Source organism: Tachypleus tridentatus, chromosome 12 (genome assembly GCF_004210375.1).
Source record: "Tachypleus tridentatus isolate NWPU-2018 chromosome 12, ASM421037v1, whole genome shotgun sequence".
Classification (NCBI taxonomy): Eukaryota; Metazoa; Arthropoda; class Merostomata; order Xiphosura; family Limulidae; genus Tachypleus; species Tachypleus tridentatus.
In genome coordinates this window covers 86,618,732-86,636,484 of record NC_134836.1, presented here as the reverse complement: position 1 = coordinate 86,636,484, position 17,753 = coordinate 86,618,732, and the positions used below count along the sequence as shown (strand labels likewise).

The following is a 17,753-nucleotide window of genomic DNA, read 5'->3' as shown; positions in this document are numbered from 1 at the left end:
AAAAAACATTATGCAAGTCCATCATAAGGATAGTCATAGTTCTTCTATAGACCTCGAAGACTTTGCTGGTGACTTCTCAGATGAAACACAATGACAACAACCACTTGTTTCTTAAACTTTCAACTCCTCAACTAGCTTGAAACATGGGTTTTTATACAAAGTCTTTCTAGTATTTTGATGATCTTCCAAATAGTGTACACAACTACCTGTGAGTAGATCTGACATTTAATTGATTGTTTTCTCTGATTGTTTTGTAATTTTCAAAACCAGAACCAAAACCACTTATTCATTGATTATAGGTAAAGTTAGTAAATCGGCATCCTTACACACACTTTTATACAGATGTAACATCAAATTTCCAACTTACACCTTTCTTGCCAACTTTGTGCTAGATAATGTAAACATCTCCTGTAGTCATCTTGCTGCTGTAGTGGTGTCAGTTTGTGGATAACGATCACATTTCTAGTCTCTCTAATGAAGCTTTTATAACCTTTCTACCTTTATAACCTTTCTACCTTAGTAGCATCATTTGTATAGAGCACCAACAAAAACTTCTTTTGGTTAATTGCCATTATATTATAATTTTTTATACCTTTTGAGTATGTATTACATTTCTCTTTACTGCATATATTTGTTTCTCACCTTTTTACAGTTATGTTCTGTAGTTATTATATTATTATATGTGATGTTAATAAATTTCATTCATTTATGGACAAACTGTATTGTTTATACAATCAACCTCTTAAGGACCAAATAGAAATTGAACAGACTGCATAAACAATATGAAAAACAGTTATTCACACCAATATTTTCTTATGAACCAACTGGGTCATAGCCAGGTACTTGTGATTCCATTCTGAACATAATTTCTGAGCTTTGTACCTCTGAAGTCAGTGAGTGTCAAACAAAGATGTGTCCATGCTGTGGAGAAAATGAAATAGAGTTCCTTTGTAAATGTTTCAGATTGCCATTTTCAAAAACAATCATAATCTAAAGAGAATTTCTAGATATCTGTAAGCAACAAGTTACATCAGATCTGAATCCATTAACTGGATGTTCAGAAGTCATCCCATGCAGTTCTTTTGAATGTGAATGAGGCTTTAGCAGCATGAACCTTATCATTATGGAAACAAGGTATAGGCTGCTAATCAACCGTGTTGACTTATCTCATGTTCATTAAACTTTACAGCCCTCTGATTCAAAACTGGAAACAAGATGACCATGTATACAAATGGCTTAGATGTCATTGTTCAGTAACTGATATGCAAACGAGGGTAGCCAAGTCCAAGGAACTGACTATGGACCAAATTTGGAAGCTCTGTTGATACGTTATCTAGTATTTCAAAAGTTCAATGTGAGACAGAATTAATTTTTTATTGTAACATTTTCAAATGTAATTTCAATCACAAGTGACAGATAATATTTCTGACATATGTTGGTTTTATGCATAAGCAACTTAATAAATACTAATAACCAGGTGTGCAGAGTAGATTCCCAATTGATGGGCTCAGTATGCTGACTTCTCTGAAAAAGTAAGATTATATCTTTGTTATTAAGAATCAAAAACTGTAAACATAAATTATTCATTGCAGCTAGTGTTTTTACTTTTCTAATGCATATAACATAAGACCAAATAAAATTCAAATAAGCAATAAATTTTCATGATTCTTCTGATGAGAAAAAGGATTGATCATCTCTTCCATTTTGTTCTCCATCACAAAATTTATTTCTTATTCAATATTTAAAATGGTAAAATGAGACAGTGTTTCTTGTCCAGTGGTAATTTGTAGTAAGTTTTGATTTGATGTAAAGCAAAAAATGATCTTTCTGCAGAACAGGATGTGTCTGGAACAGTGTTGAATATTTTGCCAACTGAGATTAAGTTGGAAGGAGTTGAGAGATGCCATTCTCATAAATTCATTTTGACATATTATATCCTAAAGACAAATGGGGATTTTGTTTTTCTTGATCAAGAAGACCAACCACAATCTTTTTTTATGAAGATAATTGATTCTTATTCAGTCCATAAAAGTCGCAAAGTAATGAGATATCATCTGTAGCATCTTCTTTTTCTGGTTGCATTATGACAGAAGAGAGACCACAAAGAATATTTTAATCATTTTCATCAAAATGAGAATGAATTTGCTCTTTGGAAGCTTGAACAATGGGAAAGAAGATGGCATCTCTTGCATAAGATGTTGGACTCTCAAAAATCTGCAGTAGCGTATGCATATCCAGCTTCTAAGGCTCAATTTGTAGGTATTTGGCAGCGAGGAATAGTCAGTTCTTTGAAACTGATATCTTGTTCTTCCTTAATTATTTATTTTATGACTTTCATTAAACTTGTGGCTTTGTTCCATTGTTTCAAAAAGTTTTCCTTTGTCTGTAGTGATGTAAGGTTGATTGTGGCATCAGTAGATTTTCTCACCAAAAAGTTGACAAAGATGAAGTTCCACAAAAAGTTTTTTCCAAGACTAGGAAAGTGAAGATGAATTTTAAGTCACCTGAGACTAAAATGCTTTTATCTGTGGCCAAAGTGTTAGGATTGTTTGAAACAATTATAAAAAGGGCAAGAATTGTAGCTTCGATGCATTTCTTCAAGGCTGCCATTACAGCATATCTTAAGGAGCTTCCTTCAACAAAAGAATAAACTTATTCTATATATTCATTATTCAACCATAATGAGATGTAAAAGAAAAAAAAATTGAATTGATACAGAATTACATTGGTCATTGCATCATCTCACTTGATCAATTGTTTACTGACACTCATTCACTTGCACTCTGACAGTAAGGAAATGAATGAAGAAAAAACAAAAGTCAAATCTTAATCTTGATATTCATAATAATTCTTATCTATTTCTTCCATATTTTCTTTTCCCTCTGATTTTTTTCCTTTCCTTTTTTTTCAGTCTTCCTCTGAGAACATATGGTTTTCTCTGAAGTGGGGGTCAAATGACTCTCCTGACCTCCCATGTCTTGTGGGCATGCTAATAACAATAACACTTTCAAAATTCATTCTGCCACTTGTTTATTTTGCACTACACCAAACTTTGTTTTTAAATTTCCTTCAATTATTTTGTTATTGTTATATTTAATACTTAGTTGATTAATTGCATCTTAGAATACCAAAATGATAATTTGAGAATTAACTTTGATTTATTAAAAATCTCTGAAAAGGGTTTAGAACTGAAGCTTGCTGCTTTACACAGTTTGATTTTTGTGATGCTTTTATGCATATAAGTAATAGGTGTTACATATTTATTTAGTTCAGTTTTTCTTTTCAATATTTGTTTAGAGAATAGGTGTCTCAGATCTAGACAAGAGATTAAGAGGATTTGGAATTAGCATTGGAAGAGGACTTGATATTGATTCTAATTCCTATCCAGGTAAATTCTTTTTATCACTGAATATTTTTCAAAAAATTAAATATTATACCATTAAACCAAATAGAAAATATTCTAAGTTATTCAATAATGTTAGTTTAAATCACTTCATCAAAAAATATTTTGAAGCACATTTAAAAGAAACATTAATTTTTTATGGTGAAAATTCACATACAATGATACACTAATATAGTTACACTCATGTATCAACATTTTTGGTATTTAAGGTACTTAAAGTTTGATTATTTTAAATATTTTAATGATTAATTATTACAACATTTTTCTAAACAGCAATAAGAAGGATAAGGTCCGTTTTAGCACAAATATTTTAGTAAATGTCTATATATCCTTCATTGTATGTGAAAATTAGGTTCCAACTCTGCTTGGTGGCTTGCTGATAATTTGACTGAATAAGACTGCTATGTTTGACAATGTTTCAAATGCAATTAAAAGTTATTGAATTTCATTTGGAGGTACATGGGGAAATTTATGAGCCTTCCTTAACTCCAATTTCTTGTATGGTAGTAGAATATACATCCAGCTTCATCAGAATGTTATTTTTTCTGTTGAATATGGTTCCTTTTTGTGAACTGTGATTTCCATGTTTCAAATGAGGGCATTTTTTCTGATTGGTGGGATATGGTTGGGAAACTCATTGCTGTTTTAAATACTCCTCTGTTCAATTTTTTCCACTTTTTTTTGAGAGCACTTATGGCTTCCTTCATTCAGAATTTTGTGCCCTTTTGGTTTTATATCATTTAACAACCTTGCTCTGTGGAAATGATTCTTCATACAGGTGTTTAATTCAGATCAACTATATCTTAATCTGGATGGTGTCACTCCACTGACTATGGTTGCATTTGTGGTGAGACACAGTTACATTAACAATGCGTGACATTTGTATTACATTTCACTAACCTTCTGTACAAAAAGATCTAGTTTAAAAGAAAATAATTGTACCTCAAGTGAAAAACATTTGGAAGAAGGTATTAATATCTATTATGTTTTTTACTTGAGACATAGTTGTTGCTAACCTGCAATACCTTATATCGTTACAACTTGAGTAAAGGGTCATACAATTTTTTTTTATTTCTTTTTTTAAGATTTGCTGATTGGTGCCTATGATTCTGACCAAGCAGTACTTCTCAGGTAAGCTTTTCTTACTTGCTGAAATATATTGAAATTATAATAAAGAAGTACAGTGAATTGATATAATGCATTTTCAGTTAGATTATGTTTAATATTTTTATTAATTTTATAATAAATATTTATTTTTTTCAGTATTTATACTCTCTAACTAATCATTAATCTTTACTTATTTATTTAGGTCCAAACCAGTTGTTCACGTGGTCTCCACAATTGAGTTTAACACAACACAGATCAATACAAGTGTAACAAACTGTCATCTTGGAAATAAACGGTTCACTTGTTTTGAGGTTAAATATTGTGTCCAATTTACTGGAAAGTATATCCCACAAACCTTGAGTGAGTGTATTTAAATGAACTATTTATGGTGTTTTAATAAATCTGTAAAAATGCTTTTAATTTTTCTCAATATTTATGTTTAAAATGGTGTTTTGATAAAGGTTAGTAATTTTATATAGTACTTAAAAATATTTAGATTTTCAAAATGAATGGTAGGACTGAATGCACTTATAATGTATGATATGAAATTAACACTTTTGGTCTCAGGTTTTTATTTTATTTTTGGAAATGAGCTTAAACAAAAGGAGGTTTATGCAGATTACTTTTGCTATAGAAAAAACTTTTAACAGAAATATTGGCTAATGTAATTTTTATTTTAGAATTTAGTTTTGGCTTGGAAATTGACACAGTCCGTACAGAAAACAGTCTAATAAGAGGGTACCTACTTGATAAAGTCCGGTCTGTGGAATATGTCAACAGAACTTTAGATTTAATTTCAGTAAATGAAAACTGTTTCAGTGATATTGCTCTTATGAATGTAAGTACATGTTCACAGATGTAGTGTATTCAAAACCTTTTATGTATTAACTCTCAGATATTCATATAATTATTTGATTTTTCATAATTGTAACTGGCTAGGTAATCAATATAGTTTAAAACTACATTTTTACAAAATAAGGAACTGATACATTCTTATACTATGAATGAATTATTTCTTCAATCCTGTACTTTTACAAATCTTCATACAATCACAGGCTAGAATATCTCTTTTTATCAAAGCTAGTAATTTTCAATTTGTTTTTTATAAGAGAAGTACAATCAACATCTACTGCAAAGTATATAATTAGTGAAAATGATGTTTTTTATTAAAATCAAGTATTTCATAACACTGATTTTAAATAACTGGTGAACACTTCAAATAAGTACAAATTGAGCAGTTTATTTATCAAACATTTCATTTACTTTAATAAGTAGTTTATAACACTGTAAAAAATCAAATTCATAAAAGTGAGTACTTAATATTAGGTGACAAAGTAAGAAACTATTCAGTAACATCACCTAGCACGTAGTATTACTAGGTGTTGTTGATTATTCCAAAACTAACTGTAATAGTTCAGTTCACTTGATGTACATGACAAATAAAAGGTTATAATATTATTTTCCAAACTTTTAAAAATAATTTAATCATCATAAGAAAAGAGCAACTGATATTACTTGAAAATAAATGAGTAAACATTTGTTTGAGGCATGACCTTGACTGTGTATTAAATTCTATACAAAATTTGGATTTTATAAATTCATCCAACTTAGAAGTATAAACAGTAAAAGTTATTTAATTATTTTCATTTGTTTCATGGATGTTATATAATTACTCGCATTTTGTTTTTTATATTTTCAACTCTTGTTTTTATTTTTATTTTAGTGTTACCACACTTGTTTTTTGGTAGCACCTAGAAGTATGGCCCATACATATTTGTTTTGTTGTGGTTTTATGAGATAATTTTTGTAATCAACTTTTTGTAAAGTTTAACAAAGTATTCTAATAAGTTTAAGAGATTGTACCTGAATAATGCTAATTGTATTGAATTTGATAACATAGATTAAAAAAAAATTGTATTAAAACATAGATTTGCATAATTATAATAATCTAATGCTCAATTTTGTTTCCCTTTTCTCTAAAACAATTGACAAAACATTTTTTAAACTTTTTTCTGTATTTTAATGTTCCAATGAACTATCTTCATTGTTTATTCTCTTTTATTAAAATCAACAGAAAATTATCCCATACAAGGTTGAAATGATTGTTATTTTTTGAATAAGGATAAAAAGTTTGACAGAAATTAGATGCTTTTTAACTACATATAGTCATGCGAAAAAGTTAGGACACTCTATGAAAGCCTGTGTATTTGTGTAACATTTTTGGATATATAGATATTTAATCTCAATTTTAACAATACTGAGAGATTATAGGAATATAACTAAACAATTAAAACTGAAGAAAAGACTTTTCAAGATCTTTTGTAAATGTAATTCTACAAAAATGCGTATTTTAACTGAGGAAAAAGTTAGGACACTTCCACATTTATTCCCACTTAAAATGACTTAACTCACACACAGATGTATCACAGCAGGTGCACATGATTATAAGATCGTTACTCAGCATTTGGAATGAGGCTTGCCCTATTTAAACCCTAGACATTTAGTTTGGTGTGCTCCTGACTGTTGAAGTGAGAGCAAGCACCATGGTGAGAGCAAAAGAGCTGACTGAGGCCTTCAGAAAGAAAATTGTAGCAGCTTATGAGTCTGGTAAGGGATTTAAAAAGATCCCAAAAGATACTGAAATCAGCCATTCCACTGTCTGGAAAATAGTCAACAAGTGGAGGCTTTCAAAACAACTGCCAACATGCTCAGGTCTGGTCGTCCAAGCAAGTTCACCCCAAGAGCAGACCACAAGATGCTAAAAGAGGTCTCCAAACACCCTAACATGTGATCACAGGACCTACAGCAGGCTTTGGCTACTGTTGATGTGAAAGTGCATGCCTCTACAATCAGAAAGAGACTGCACAAGTTTAACTTGCATGGGAGGTGTGCAAGGAGGAAACCTTTGCTCTCTAAGAGAAACATGAAGGCCAGACTGAAGTTTGCCAGAGAGAATGTAGACAAAGACCAGGACTTCTGGATTAATGTTCTTTGGACAGATAAGTCCAAAATTGAATTATTTGGACACCAGAACAGGAGACATGTTTGGCATAAACCAAATACAGCATTCCTGAAACAGAACCTTATACCAACTGTGAAGCATGGAGGTGGAAGTGTCATGGTTTGGGACTGCTTTGCTACAGCAGGACCTGGACAGCTCACAATTGTAGAATCCACCATGAATTCTACTGTGTATCAGAGGGTGCTTGAGGATCATGTGAGACCATCTGTACGAAAATTAAAGCTGAAGTGGAACTGGACCCTGCAACACTACAATGACTCAAAACATACCAGTAAATCCACCAAGGACTGGCTGAAAACTAAGAAATGGAGAGTCCTGGAATGGCCGAGTCAAAGCCCAGATCTTAATCCCATTGAGATGCTGTGGGGTGACTTGAAACGGGCTGTACATGCAAGAAACCCCTCAAACATCTTGCAGCTGAAAAATTTCTGCATTGAGGAGTGGGGCAAACTTTTTTCAGACCGATATCAGAGACTGGTAGATGGCTACAAGAAGCGTCTCACTGCAGTTATTTCAGCCAAAGGGGGTAACACTGGCTATTAGGGGGTAGTTTTCCTCAGTTAGAATATGCATTTTTGTAGAATTACATTTACAGAAGATCTTGAAAAGTCTTTTATTCAGTTTTAATTGTTTAGTTATATTCCTATAATCTCTCAGTATTGTTAAAATTGAGATTAAATATCTATATATCCAAAAATGTTACACAAATATACAGGCTTTCATAGGGTGTCATAACTTTTTCACATGACTGTAAGACAAACTTAATGAGCTTTTCATAATATTTATTGTGTGAAGAGTTAATTATTTTCCTCAAGTTTTTAAAAGAGACTAAATTATATCTGTGTTTCATGAAATGATTTTTTTTATAATGAAACTACTTAGTGAGTTACTTTCAGTATTTTTAAAGTATTCATTATCATTATTTTTTTTAAGTAGAGAAATTATATTTTTTTAAAAAGTATTTGGTAAAATTGGAATTTTATTGTTTAGGTTTTCTAGTAATGATTTCAAATGAATGTCTTTTTATTTCAGGCAAATATTCAAGATTTTATCACTCCTGTCCAGTTTCGACTGAGTTATCAACTAGCTGGTCGCTCAAAGAGACAGATTAATTTCTGTAAAACATGTCCAATTTTGGATGTGACAGAGCCTAACTTTGTCACAAAAGAAGTAAAGATATTACATAACCTATTAGATTGATTATTAATTTTTTTCAATCCAAAAGTTTGCTTTTAAATATAATGTTTATTTTTTGTTCATGATTCTTTCTGTGTTGTTAAACAACAATCTATTAGATAACTTGTGAAATCTGTAATAAATTATTAATTATGCTTTGATATTTATATATATAGATGTTTAAGGAAATAATCTCAATGCTAGCTTTTGTCATTAAAATATTTATTAAGTTTCCCTTTAAATCCCTTAAATTAACTATATCCAGCACATCCAAAGACAACCTGTCCCAGAGGCCAACCACCCTGCTAGAAAAATAAAGTTGTTTTAGCTGAAATAATAAAACAAGATTTATGTGCCTTGAAATTGACAACTGAATTAGTTGGAGATACTGATCAAATTAGTAAAAATGTTGAAAATAAATTCTTAAGTATTCAAGATATGCATGTTCTTTATAGATAAAAGTCAGTAGCTGTAAGTGAAAAACAAATTAGTTCACAAAGGATATAAAGAATAAAATTAAAGAAAACCATTATAAATATAAGAGGTTTAGATTCATTGCTTTGATGGGAGATTTTGAAGATTATAGCAAATCAGAAGAATTTGTCAAATGGTAAATTAGGTAATAAATAAACTACCTAAAAAAAGGTTTGCTGAAATTAAAAAAAAATTTCTTCAAATACATTAAAGGGTAAGCAGAAGATAGGAGTAGAGCCTTTGAACATTGATACCAAAAGGCTATTATGTGATCCTTAGTTGAGTTATTAAATTCCACTTTATCTTCAGTTTTTACTAATGAAGACTTAAGCAATATTCCTTAACCTGAACAGTTGTTAGTTGTTGAAGGACCTGAGCCAGATAGTATTTACCCAAGGATTTTCAAAGAGGTTAATGATTGGGTCTGTGACCTTCTTGCTATTTTTTTTTTCCAGTCCTTGAATAGTGGAAAAGTGTCACAAGATTTCAATTTGCTAATATTATTCCCTTTTTCAAGATAGACATGTATGTGAAACAAAAAGATACCTGGACTTTGTTTTTAGTTTTTTTAATTGGAAGGCCCAAAGTTTGAGACACAATACATTATTGAACATACTCAGTACTTTCAACTTTGGTTGTGTTATAAATGGCATAGTCAATGCTGCTATTTAGTTAGGGGTAGTTATGCAGGGAGCAGGTGTTATTATTTGGTTGTCCTCTGGTCATCAGTTCCAATTTAGAGATGCATAAGACATTTTTGAGTTTGAAAATATGAAAAGCCTAAATCTATGGGACACTAAGACGTTTCATTTAGTGATTTTTTTATCTCATATAGTTTTTTATAAATTAAAAGCAACAACTGTTAAAGATATGTATTCATCTTCTTCATTATCTTTGTTATTTTTTCATATTCATACTATATGTATAATCAGAATATGATTATGAAACTGAATTGATTGATAAATATAATTGATAAATTGAGAAGTTTCTTAAGTGGTGGTGTAAAACCACTTGGCTTAACATTGTGAAATGTTTTTAAAGGTTCTATAAAATAAGGAATCATTTAATCTTTTCTTTTTCTTTTTATAAAGCATTGTTAAAACCATTCTACATTTACAATGTTACATCAGATGAATATATATATATTAACGAATAAAACAAAAAGTTCTTAATTGCTTAACCTGCTAGTAACATCATCGTTAATAAATACTTAATTAAACAGATTTAGTTATGTTCTATCACATGTGAATATAAATACATATATTACCAAAAGATAATTTTTTTTCAAAAGTTTTATAACAGAAAGCTGTCTTTTAGCTTAATTATCTTTAATAATTTTCTTAGATAGCCTTTGCAACAGGTTGTGGTGAAGACAACACATGCCAATCAGACTTGAAGTTATATGCTCAGTTTGTTAACTTTAGGTAATATAGAATACAGTAAAATTTAAATTATATTAATGTAATTTATTATAAAGTGTTTTTACTTTTATCTGTCTCTCTCTCTATATATATATATAAAAAGGCATGATCAAAACGTTCTCAGACTTCACTTTTATTTTGAAGAATAATGTACATACATCAGTATTATATGCTATCCCCTTCAAAGCAATCTTTCCCAGCTGATACACACTTGTTCCTGCCTTTTTCGGAAGCAATGCTGGAACTCTTCTACTGTTATGTGACTGTGTTCTGTTTTCACATTATCATGGATGGTTGGAATGTCATCAAATCTCTTTCCTTTCAATTAATTTAATTTTTGGGAACAGAAAAAAATTGCACAGATCAAGATTGAGAGAATATGGGAGGTGGGGTATCATAGGGTTGTGTTTTTTGTTTTTTTATGCAAAAAATACTTGAATAGATAGAGCAGTGTGTGAAGGTGTTTTGTCATAATGAAGAAAAAATACTTGAATAGATACAGCAGTGTGTGAAGGTGTTTTGTCATAATGAAGAAAAAATACTTGAATAGATACAGCAGTGTGTGAAGGTGTTTTGTCATAATGAAGAAAAAATACTTGAATAGATACAGCAGTGTGTGAAGGTGTCATAATGAAGAAAACATACTTGAATAGATACAGCAGTGTGTGAAGGTGTCATAATGAAGAAACCATACTTGAATAGATACAGCAGTGTGTGAAGGTGTCATAATGAAGAAACCATACTTGAATAGATACAGCAGTGTGTGAAGGTGTCATAATGAAGAAAACATACTTGAATAGATAAGGTGTCAGCAGTAGATACAGTGAAGGTGTCATAATGAAGAAACCATACTTGAATAGATACAGCAGTGTGTGAAGGTGTCATAATGAAGAAACCATACTTGAATAGATACAGCAGTGTGTGAAGGTGTCATAATGAAGAAACCATACTTGAATAGATACAGCAGTGTGTGAAGGTGTCATAATGAAGAAACCATACTTGAATAGATACAGCAGTGTGTGAAGGTGTGTGAAGGTGTCATAATGAAGAAACCATACTTGAATAGATACAGCAGTGTGTGAAGGTGTCATAATGAAGAAACCATACTTGAATAGATACAGCAGTGTGTGAAGGTGTCATAATGAAGAAACCATACTTGAATAGATACAGCAGTGTGTGAAGGTGTCATAATGAAGAAACCATACTTGAATAGATACAGCAGTGTGTGAAGGTGTCATAATGAAGAAACCATACTTGAATAGATACAGCAGTGTGTGAAGGTGTCATAATGAAGAAACCATACTTGAATAGATACAGCAGTGTGTGAAGGTGTCATAATGAAGAAACCATACTTGAATAGATACAGCAGTGTGTGAAGGTGTCATAATGAAGAAACCATACTTGAATAGATACAGCAGTGTGTGAAGGTGTCATAATGAAGAAACCATACTTGAATAGATACAGCAGTGTGTGAAGGTGTCATAATGAAGAAACCATACTTGAATAGATACAGCAGTGTGTGAAGGTGTCATAATGAAGAAACCATACTTGAATAGATACAGCAGTGTGTGAAGGTGTCATAATGAAGAAACCATACTTGAATAGATACAGCAGTGTGAAGGTGTCAAATGGTGTCATAATGAAGAAGAAACCATACTTGAATAGATACAGCAGTGTGTGAAGGTGTCATAATGAAGAAAACATACTTGAATAGATACAGCAGTGTGTGAAGGTGTCATAATGAAGAAAACATACTTGAATAGATACAGCAGTGTGTGAAGGTGTCATAATGAAGAAACCATACTTGAATAGATACAGCAGTGTGTGAAGGTGTCATAATGAAGAAACCATACTTGAATAGATACAGCAGTGTGTGAAGGTGTCATAATGAAGAAAACATACTTGAATAGATACAGCAGTGTGTGAAGGTGTCATAATGAAGAAACCATACTTGAATAGATACAGCAGTGTGTGAAGGTGTCATAATGAAGAAACCATACTTGAATAGATACAGCAGTGTGTGAAGGTGTCATAATGAAGAAACCATACTTGAATAGATACAGCAGTGTGTGTGAGGTGTCATAATGAAGAAACCATACTTGAATAGATACAGCAGTGTGTGAAGGTGTCATAATGAAGAAACCATACTTGAATAGATACAGCAGTGTGTGAAGGTGTCATAATGAAGAAACCATACTTGAATAGATACAGCAGTGTGTGAAGGTGTCATAATGAAGAAACCATACTTGAATAGATACAGCAGTGTGTGAAGGTGTCATAATGAAGAAACCATACTTGAATAGATACAGCAGTGTGTGAAGGTGTCATAATGAAGAAACCATACTTGAATAGATACAGCAGTGTGTGAAGGTGTCATAATGAAGAAACCATACTTGAATAGATACAGCAGTGTGTGAAGGTGTCATAATGAAGAAACCATACTTGAATAGATACAGCAGTGTGTGAAGGTGTCATAATGAAGAAACCATACTTGAATAGATACAGCAGTGTGTGAAGGTGAAGAAACCATACTTGAATGTCATAATGAAGAAAAACCATACTTGAATAGATACAGCAGTGTGTGAAGGTGTCATAATGAAGAAACCATACTTGAATAGATACAGCAGTGTGTGAAGGTGTCATAATGAAGAAACCATACTTGAATAGATACAGCAGTGTGTGAAGGTGTCATAATGAAGAAACCATACTTGAATAGATACAGCAGTGTGTGAAGGTGTCATAATGAAGAAACCATACTTGAATAGATACAGCAGTGTGTGAAGGTGTCATAATGAAGAAACCATACTTGAATAGATACAGCAGTAAGGTGTCATAATGAAGAAACCATACTTGAATAGATACAGCAGTGTGTGAAGGTGTCATAATGAAGAAACCATACTTGAATAGATACAGCAGTGTGTGAAGGTGTCATAATGAAGAAACCATACTTGAATAGATACAGCAGTGTGTGAAGGTGTCATAATGAAGAAACCATACTTGAATAGATACAGCAGTGTGTGAAGGTGTCATAATGAAGAAACCATACTTGAATAGATACAGCAGTGTGTGAAGGTGTCATAATGAAGAAACCATACTTGAATAGATACAGCAGTGTGTGAAGGTGTCATGTGTGAATGAAGAAGAAACCATACTTGAATAGATACAGCAGTGTGTGAAGGTGTCATAATGAAGAAACCATACTTGAATAGATACAGCAGTGTGTGAAGGTGTCATAATGAAGAAACCATACTTGAATAGATACAGCAGTGTGTGAAGGTGTCATAATGAAGAAACCATACTTGAATAGATACAGCAGTGTGTGAAGGTGTCATAATGAAGAAACCATACTTGAATAGATACAGCAGTGTGTGAAGGTGTCATAATGAAGAAACCATACTTGAATAGATACAGCAGTGTGTGAAGGTGTCATAATGAAGAAACCATACTTGAATAGATACAGCAGTGTGTGAAGGTGTCATAATGAAGAAACCATACAATACTTGAATAGATACAGCAGTGTGTGAAGGTGTCATAATGAAGAAACCATACTTGAATAGATACAGCAGTGTGTGAAGGTGTCATAATGAAGAAACCATACTTGAATAGATACAGCAGTGTGTGAAGGTGTCATAATGAAGAAACCATACTTGAATAGATACAGCAGTGTGTGAAGGTGTCATAATGAAGAAACCATACTTGAATAGATACAGCAGTGTGTGAAGGTGTCATAATGAAGAAACCATACTTGAATAGATACAGCAGTGTGTGAAGGTGTCATAATGAAGAAACCATACTTGAATAGATACAGCAGTGTGTGAAGGTGTCATAATGAAGAAACCATACTTGAATAGATACAGCAGTGTGTGAAGGTGTCATAATGAAGAAACCATAATAGATACAGCAGTGTGAAGGTAGATACAGATACAGCAGTGTGAAGGTGTCATAATGAAGAAACCATACTTGAATAGATACAGCAGTGTGTGAAGGTGTCATAATGAAGAAACCATACTTGAATAGATACAGCAGTGTGTGAAGGTGTCATAATGAAGAAACCATACTTGAATAGATACAGCAGTGTGTGAAGGTGTCATAATGAAGAAACCATACTTGAATAGATACAGCAGTGTGTGAAGGTGTCATAATGAAGAAACCATACTTGAATAGATACAGCAGTGTGTGAAGGTGTCATAATGAAGAAACCAATACAGCAGTGTGTGAATAGATACAATAGCAGTGTGTGAAGGTGTCATAATGAAGAAACCATACTTGAATAGATACAGCAGTGTGTGAAGGTGTCATAATGAAGAAACCATACTTGAATAGATACAGCAGTGTGTGAAGGTGTCATAATGAAGAAACCATACTTGAATAGATACAGCAGTGTGTGAAGGTGTCATAATGAAGAAACCATACTTGAATAGATACAGCAGTGTGTGAAGGTGTCATAATGAAGAAACCATACTTGAATAGATACAGCAGTGTGTGAAGGTGTCATAATGAAGAAACCATACTTGAATAGATACAGCAGTGTGTGAAGGTGTCATAATGAAGAAACCATACTTGAATAGATACAGCAGTGTGTGAAGGTGTCATAATGAAGAAACCATACTTGAATAGATACAGCAGTGTGTGAAGGTGTCATAATGAAGAAACCATACTTGAATAGATACAGCAGTGTGTGAAGGTGTCATAATGAAGAATACCATACTACTGAATAGATACAGCAGTGTGTGAAGGTGTCATAATGAAGAAACCATACTTGAATAGATACAGCAGTGTGTGAAGGTGTCATAATGAAGAAACCATACTTGAATAGATACAGCAGTGTGTGAAGGTGTCATAATGAAGAAACCATACTTGAATAGATACAGCAGTGTGTGAAGGTGTCATAATGAAGAAACCATACTTGAATAGATACAGCAGTGTGTGAAGGTGTCATATAATGAAGAAACCATACTTGAATAGATACAGCAGTGTGTGAAGGTGTCATAATGAAGAAACCATACTTGAATAGATACAGCAGTGTGTGAAGGTGTCATAATGAAGAAACCATACTTGAATAGATACAGCAGTGTGTGAAGGTGTCATAATGAAGAAACCATACTTGAATAGATACAGCAGTGTGTGAAGGTGTCATAATGAAGAAACCATACTTGAATAGATACAGCAGTGTGTGAAGGTGTCATAATGAAGAAACCATACTTGAATAGATACAGCAGTGTGTGAAGGTGTCATAATAGAAGAAACCAAGGAATAGATAACAGCAAGTGTGATAATGATGAAGAAACCATACAATAGATACAGCAGTGTGAAATGAAGAAACCATACTTGAATAGATACAACAGTGTGTGAAGGTGTCATAATGAAGAAACCATACTTGAATAGATACAGCAGTGTGTGAAGGTGTCATAATGAAGAAACCATACTTGAATAGATACAGCAGTGTGTGAAGGTGTCATAATGAAGAAACCATACTTGAATAGATACAGCAGTGTGTGAAGGTGTCATAATGAAGAAACCATACAGTTGTGAATGTCATAATGAAGAAACCATACTTGAATAGATACAGCAGTGTGTGAAGGTGTCATAATGAAGAAACCATACCTGAATAGATACAGCAGTGTGTGAAGGTGTCATAATGAAGAAACCATACTTGAATAGATACCAGTGTGTGACATAATGAAGAAACCATACTTGAATAGATACAGCAGTGTGAAGGTGTCAAGGTGTCATAATGAAGAAACCATACCTTGAATAGATACAGCAGTGTGAAGGTGTCATAATGGAAGAAAACCATAATCATAAATGAACCATACACTGAATAGATACAGTTGGTGTGAAGGTGTCATAATGAAAGAAAACCATACCTGGAATAGATACAGCAGTGTGTGAAGGTGTCATAATGAAGAAACCATACCTGAATAAGATACAGCAGTGTGTGAAGGTGTCATAATGAAGAAACCATACTTGAATAGATACAGCAGTGTGTGAAGGTGTCATAATGAAGAAACCATACTTGAATAGATACAGCAGACAGCAGTGTGTGAAGGTGAAGAAGAAACCATACAATAGATGAAAGGTGTCAAATGATAGAAAACCATACTTGAATAGATACAGCAGTGTGTGAAGGTGTCATAATGAAGAAACCATACCTGAATAGATACAGCAGTGTGTGAAGGTGTCATAATGAAAAAAATGAAGAAACCATACCTTGAATAGATACAGCAGTGTGTGAAGGTGTCATAATGAAGAAACCATACTTGAATAGATACAGCAGTGTGTGAAGGTGTCATAATGAAGAAACCATACCTGAATAGATACATACTTGAATAGATACAGCAGTGTGTGAAGGTGTCATAATGAAGAAACCATACTTGAATAGATACAGCAGTGTGTGAAGGTGTCATAATGAAGAAACCATACTTGAATAGATACAGCAGTGTGTGAAGGTGTCATAATGAAGAAACCATACCTGAATAGATACAGCAGTGTGTGAAGGTGTCATAATGAAGAAACCATACTTGAATAGATTGAATAAGGTGTCATAATGAAGAAACCAGAATAGATGTGCAGTGTGTGTGAAGGTGTCATAATGAAGAAACCATACCTGAATAGATACAGCAGTGTGTGAAGGTGTCATAATGAAGAAACCATACCTTGAATAGATACAGCAGTGTGTGAAGGTGTCATAATGAAGAAACCATACAGCAGTTGAATAGATACAGCAGTGTGTGAAGGTGTCATAATGAAGAAACCATACTTGAATAGATACAGCAGTGTGTGAAGGTGTCATAATGAAGAAAACATACTTGAATAGATACAGCAGTGTGTGAAGGTGTCATAATGAAGAAACCATACTTGAATAGATACAGCAGTGTGTGAAGGTGTCATAATGAAGAAACCATACTTGAATAGATACAGCAGTGTGTGAAGGTGTCATGAAGGAATGTACAGCAGTGTGTGAAGGTGTCAATGAAGAAACCATACTTGAATAGATACAGTGTGTGAAGGTGTCATAATGAAGAAACCATACTTGAATAGATACAGCAGTGTGTGAAGGTGTCATAATGAAGAAACCATACTTGAATAGATACAGCAGTGTGTGAAGGTGTCATAATGAAGAAACCATACTTGAATAGATACAGCAGTG

General features: G+C 32.7%; 1 protein-coding gene across 2 annotated transcripts in view; it reads left to right on the top strand.

Annotated features, from left to right (window-relative positions):
• LOC143233892 (integrin alpha-4-like) overlaps positions 1-17,753 on the top strand; it is a 79,869-nt gene that overhangs the window by 41,965 nt on the left and 20,151 nt on the right. For both annotated transcript variants that reach the window (XM_076470749.1, XM_076470750.1), the window contains exons 13-18: positions 3,298-3,388; positions 4,489-4,534; positions 4,713-4,870; positions 5,191-5,348; positions 8,565-8,702; positions 10,527-10,606. In XM_076470749.1, coding sequence (XP_076326864.1) covers positions 3,298-3,388; positions 4,489-4,534; positions 4,713-4,870; positions 5,191-5,348; positions 8,565-8,702; positions 10,527-10,606 — 671 coding nt within the window. The remainder of the gene's footprint in view (positions 1-3,297; positions 3,389-4,488; positions 4,535-4,712; positions 4,871-5,190; positions 5,349-8,564; positions 8,703-10,526; positions 10,607-17,753) is intronic.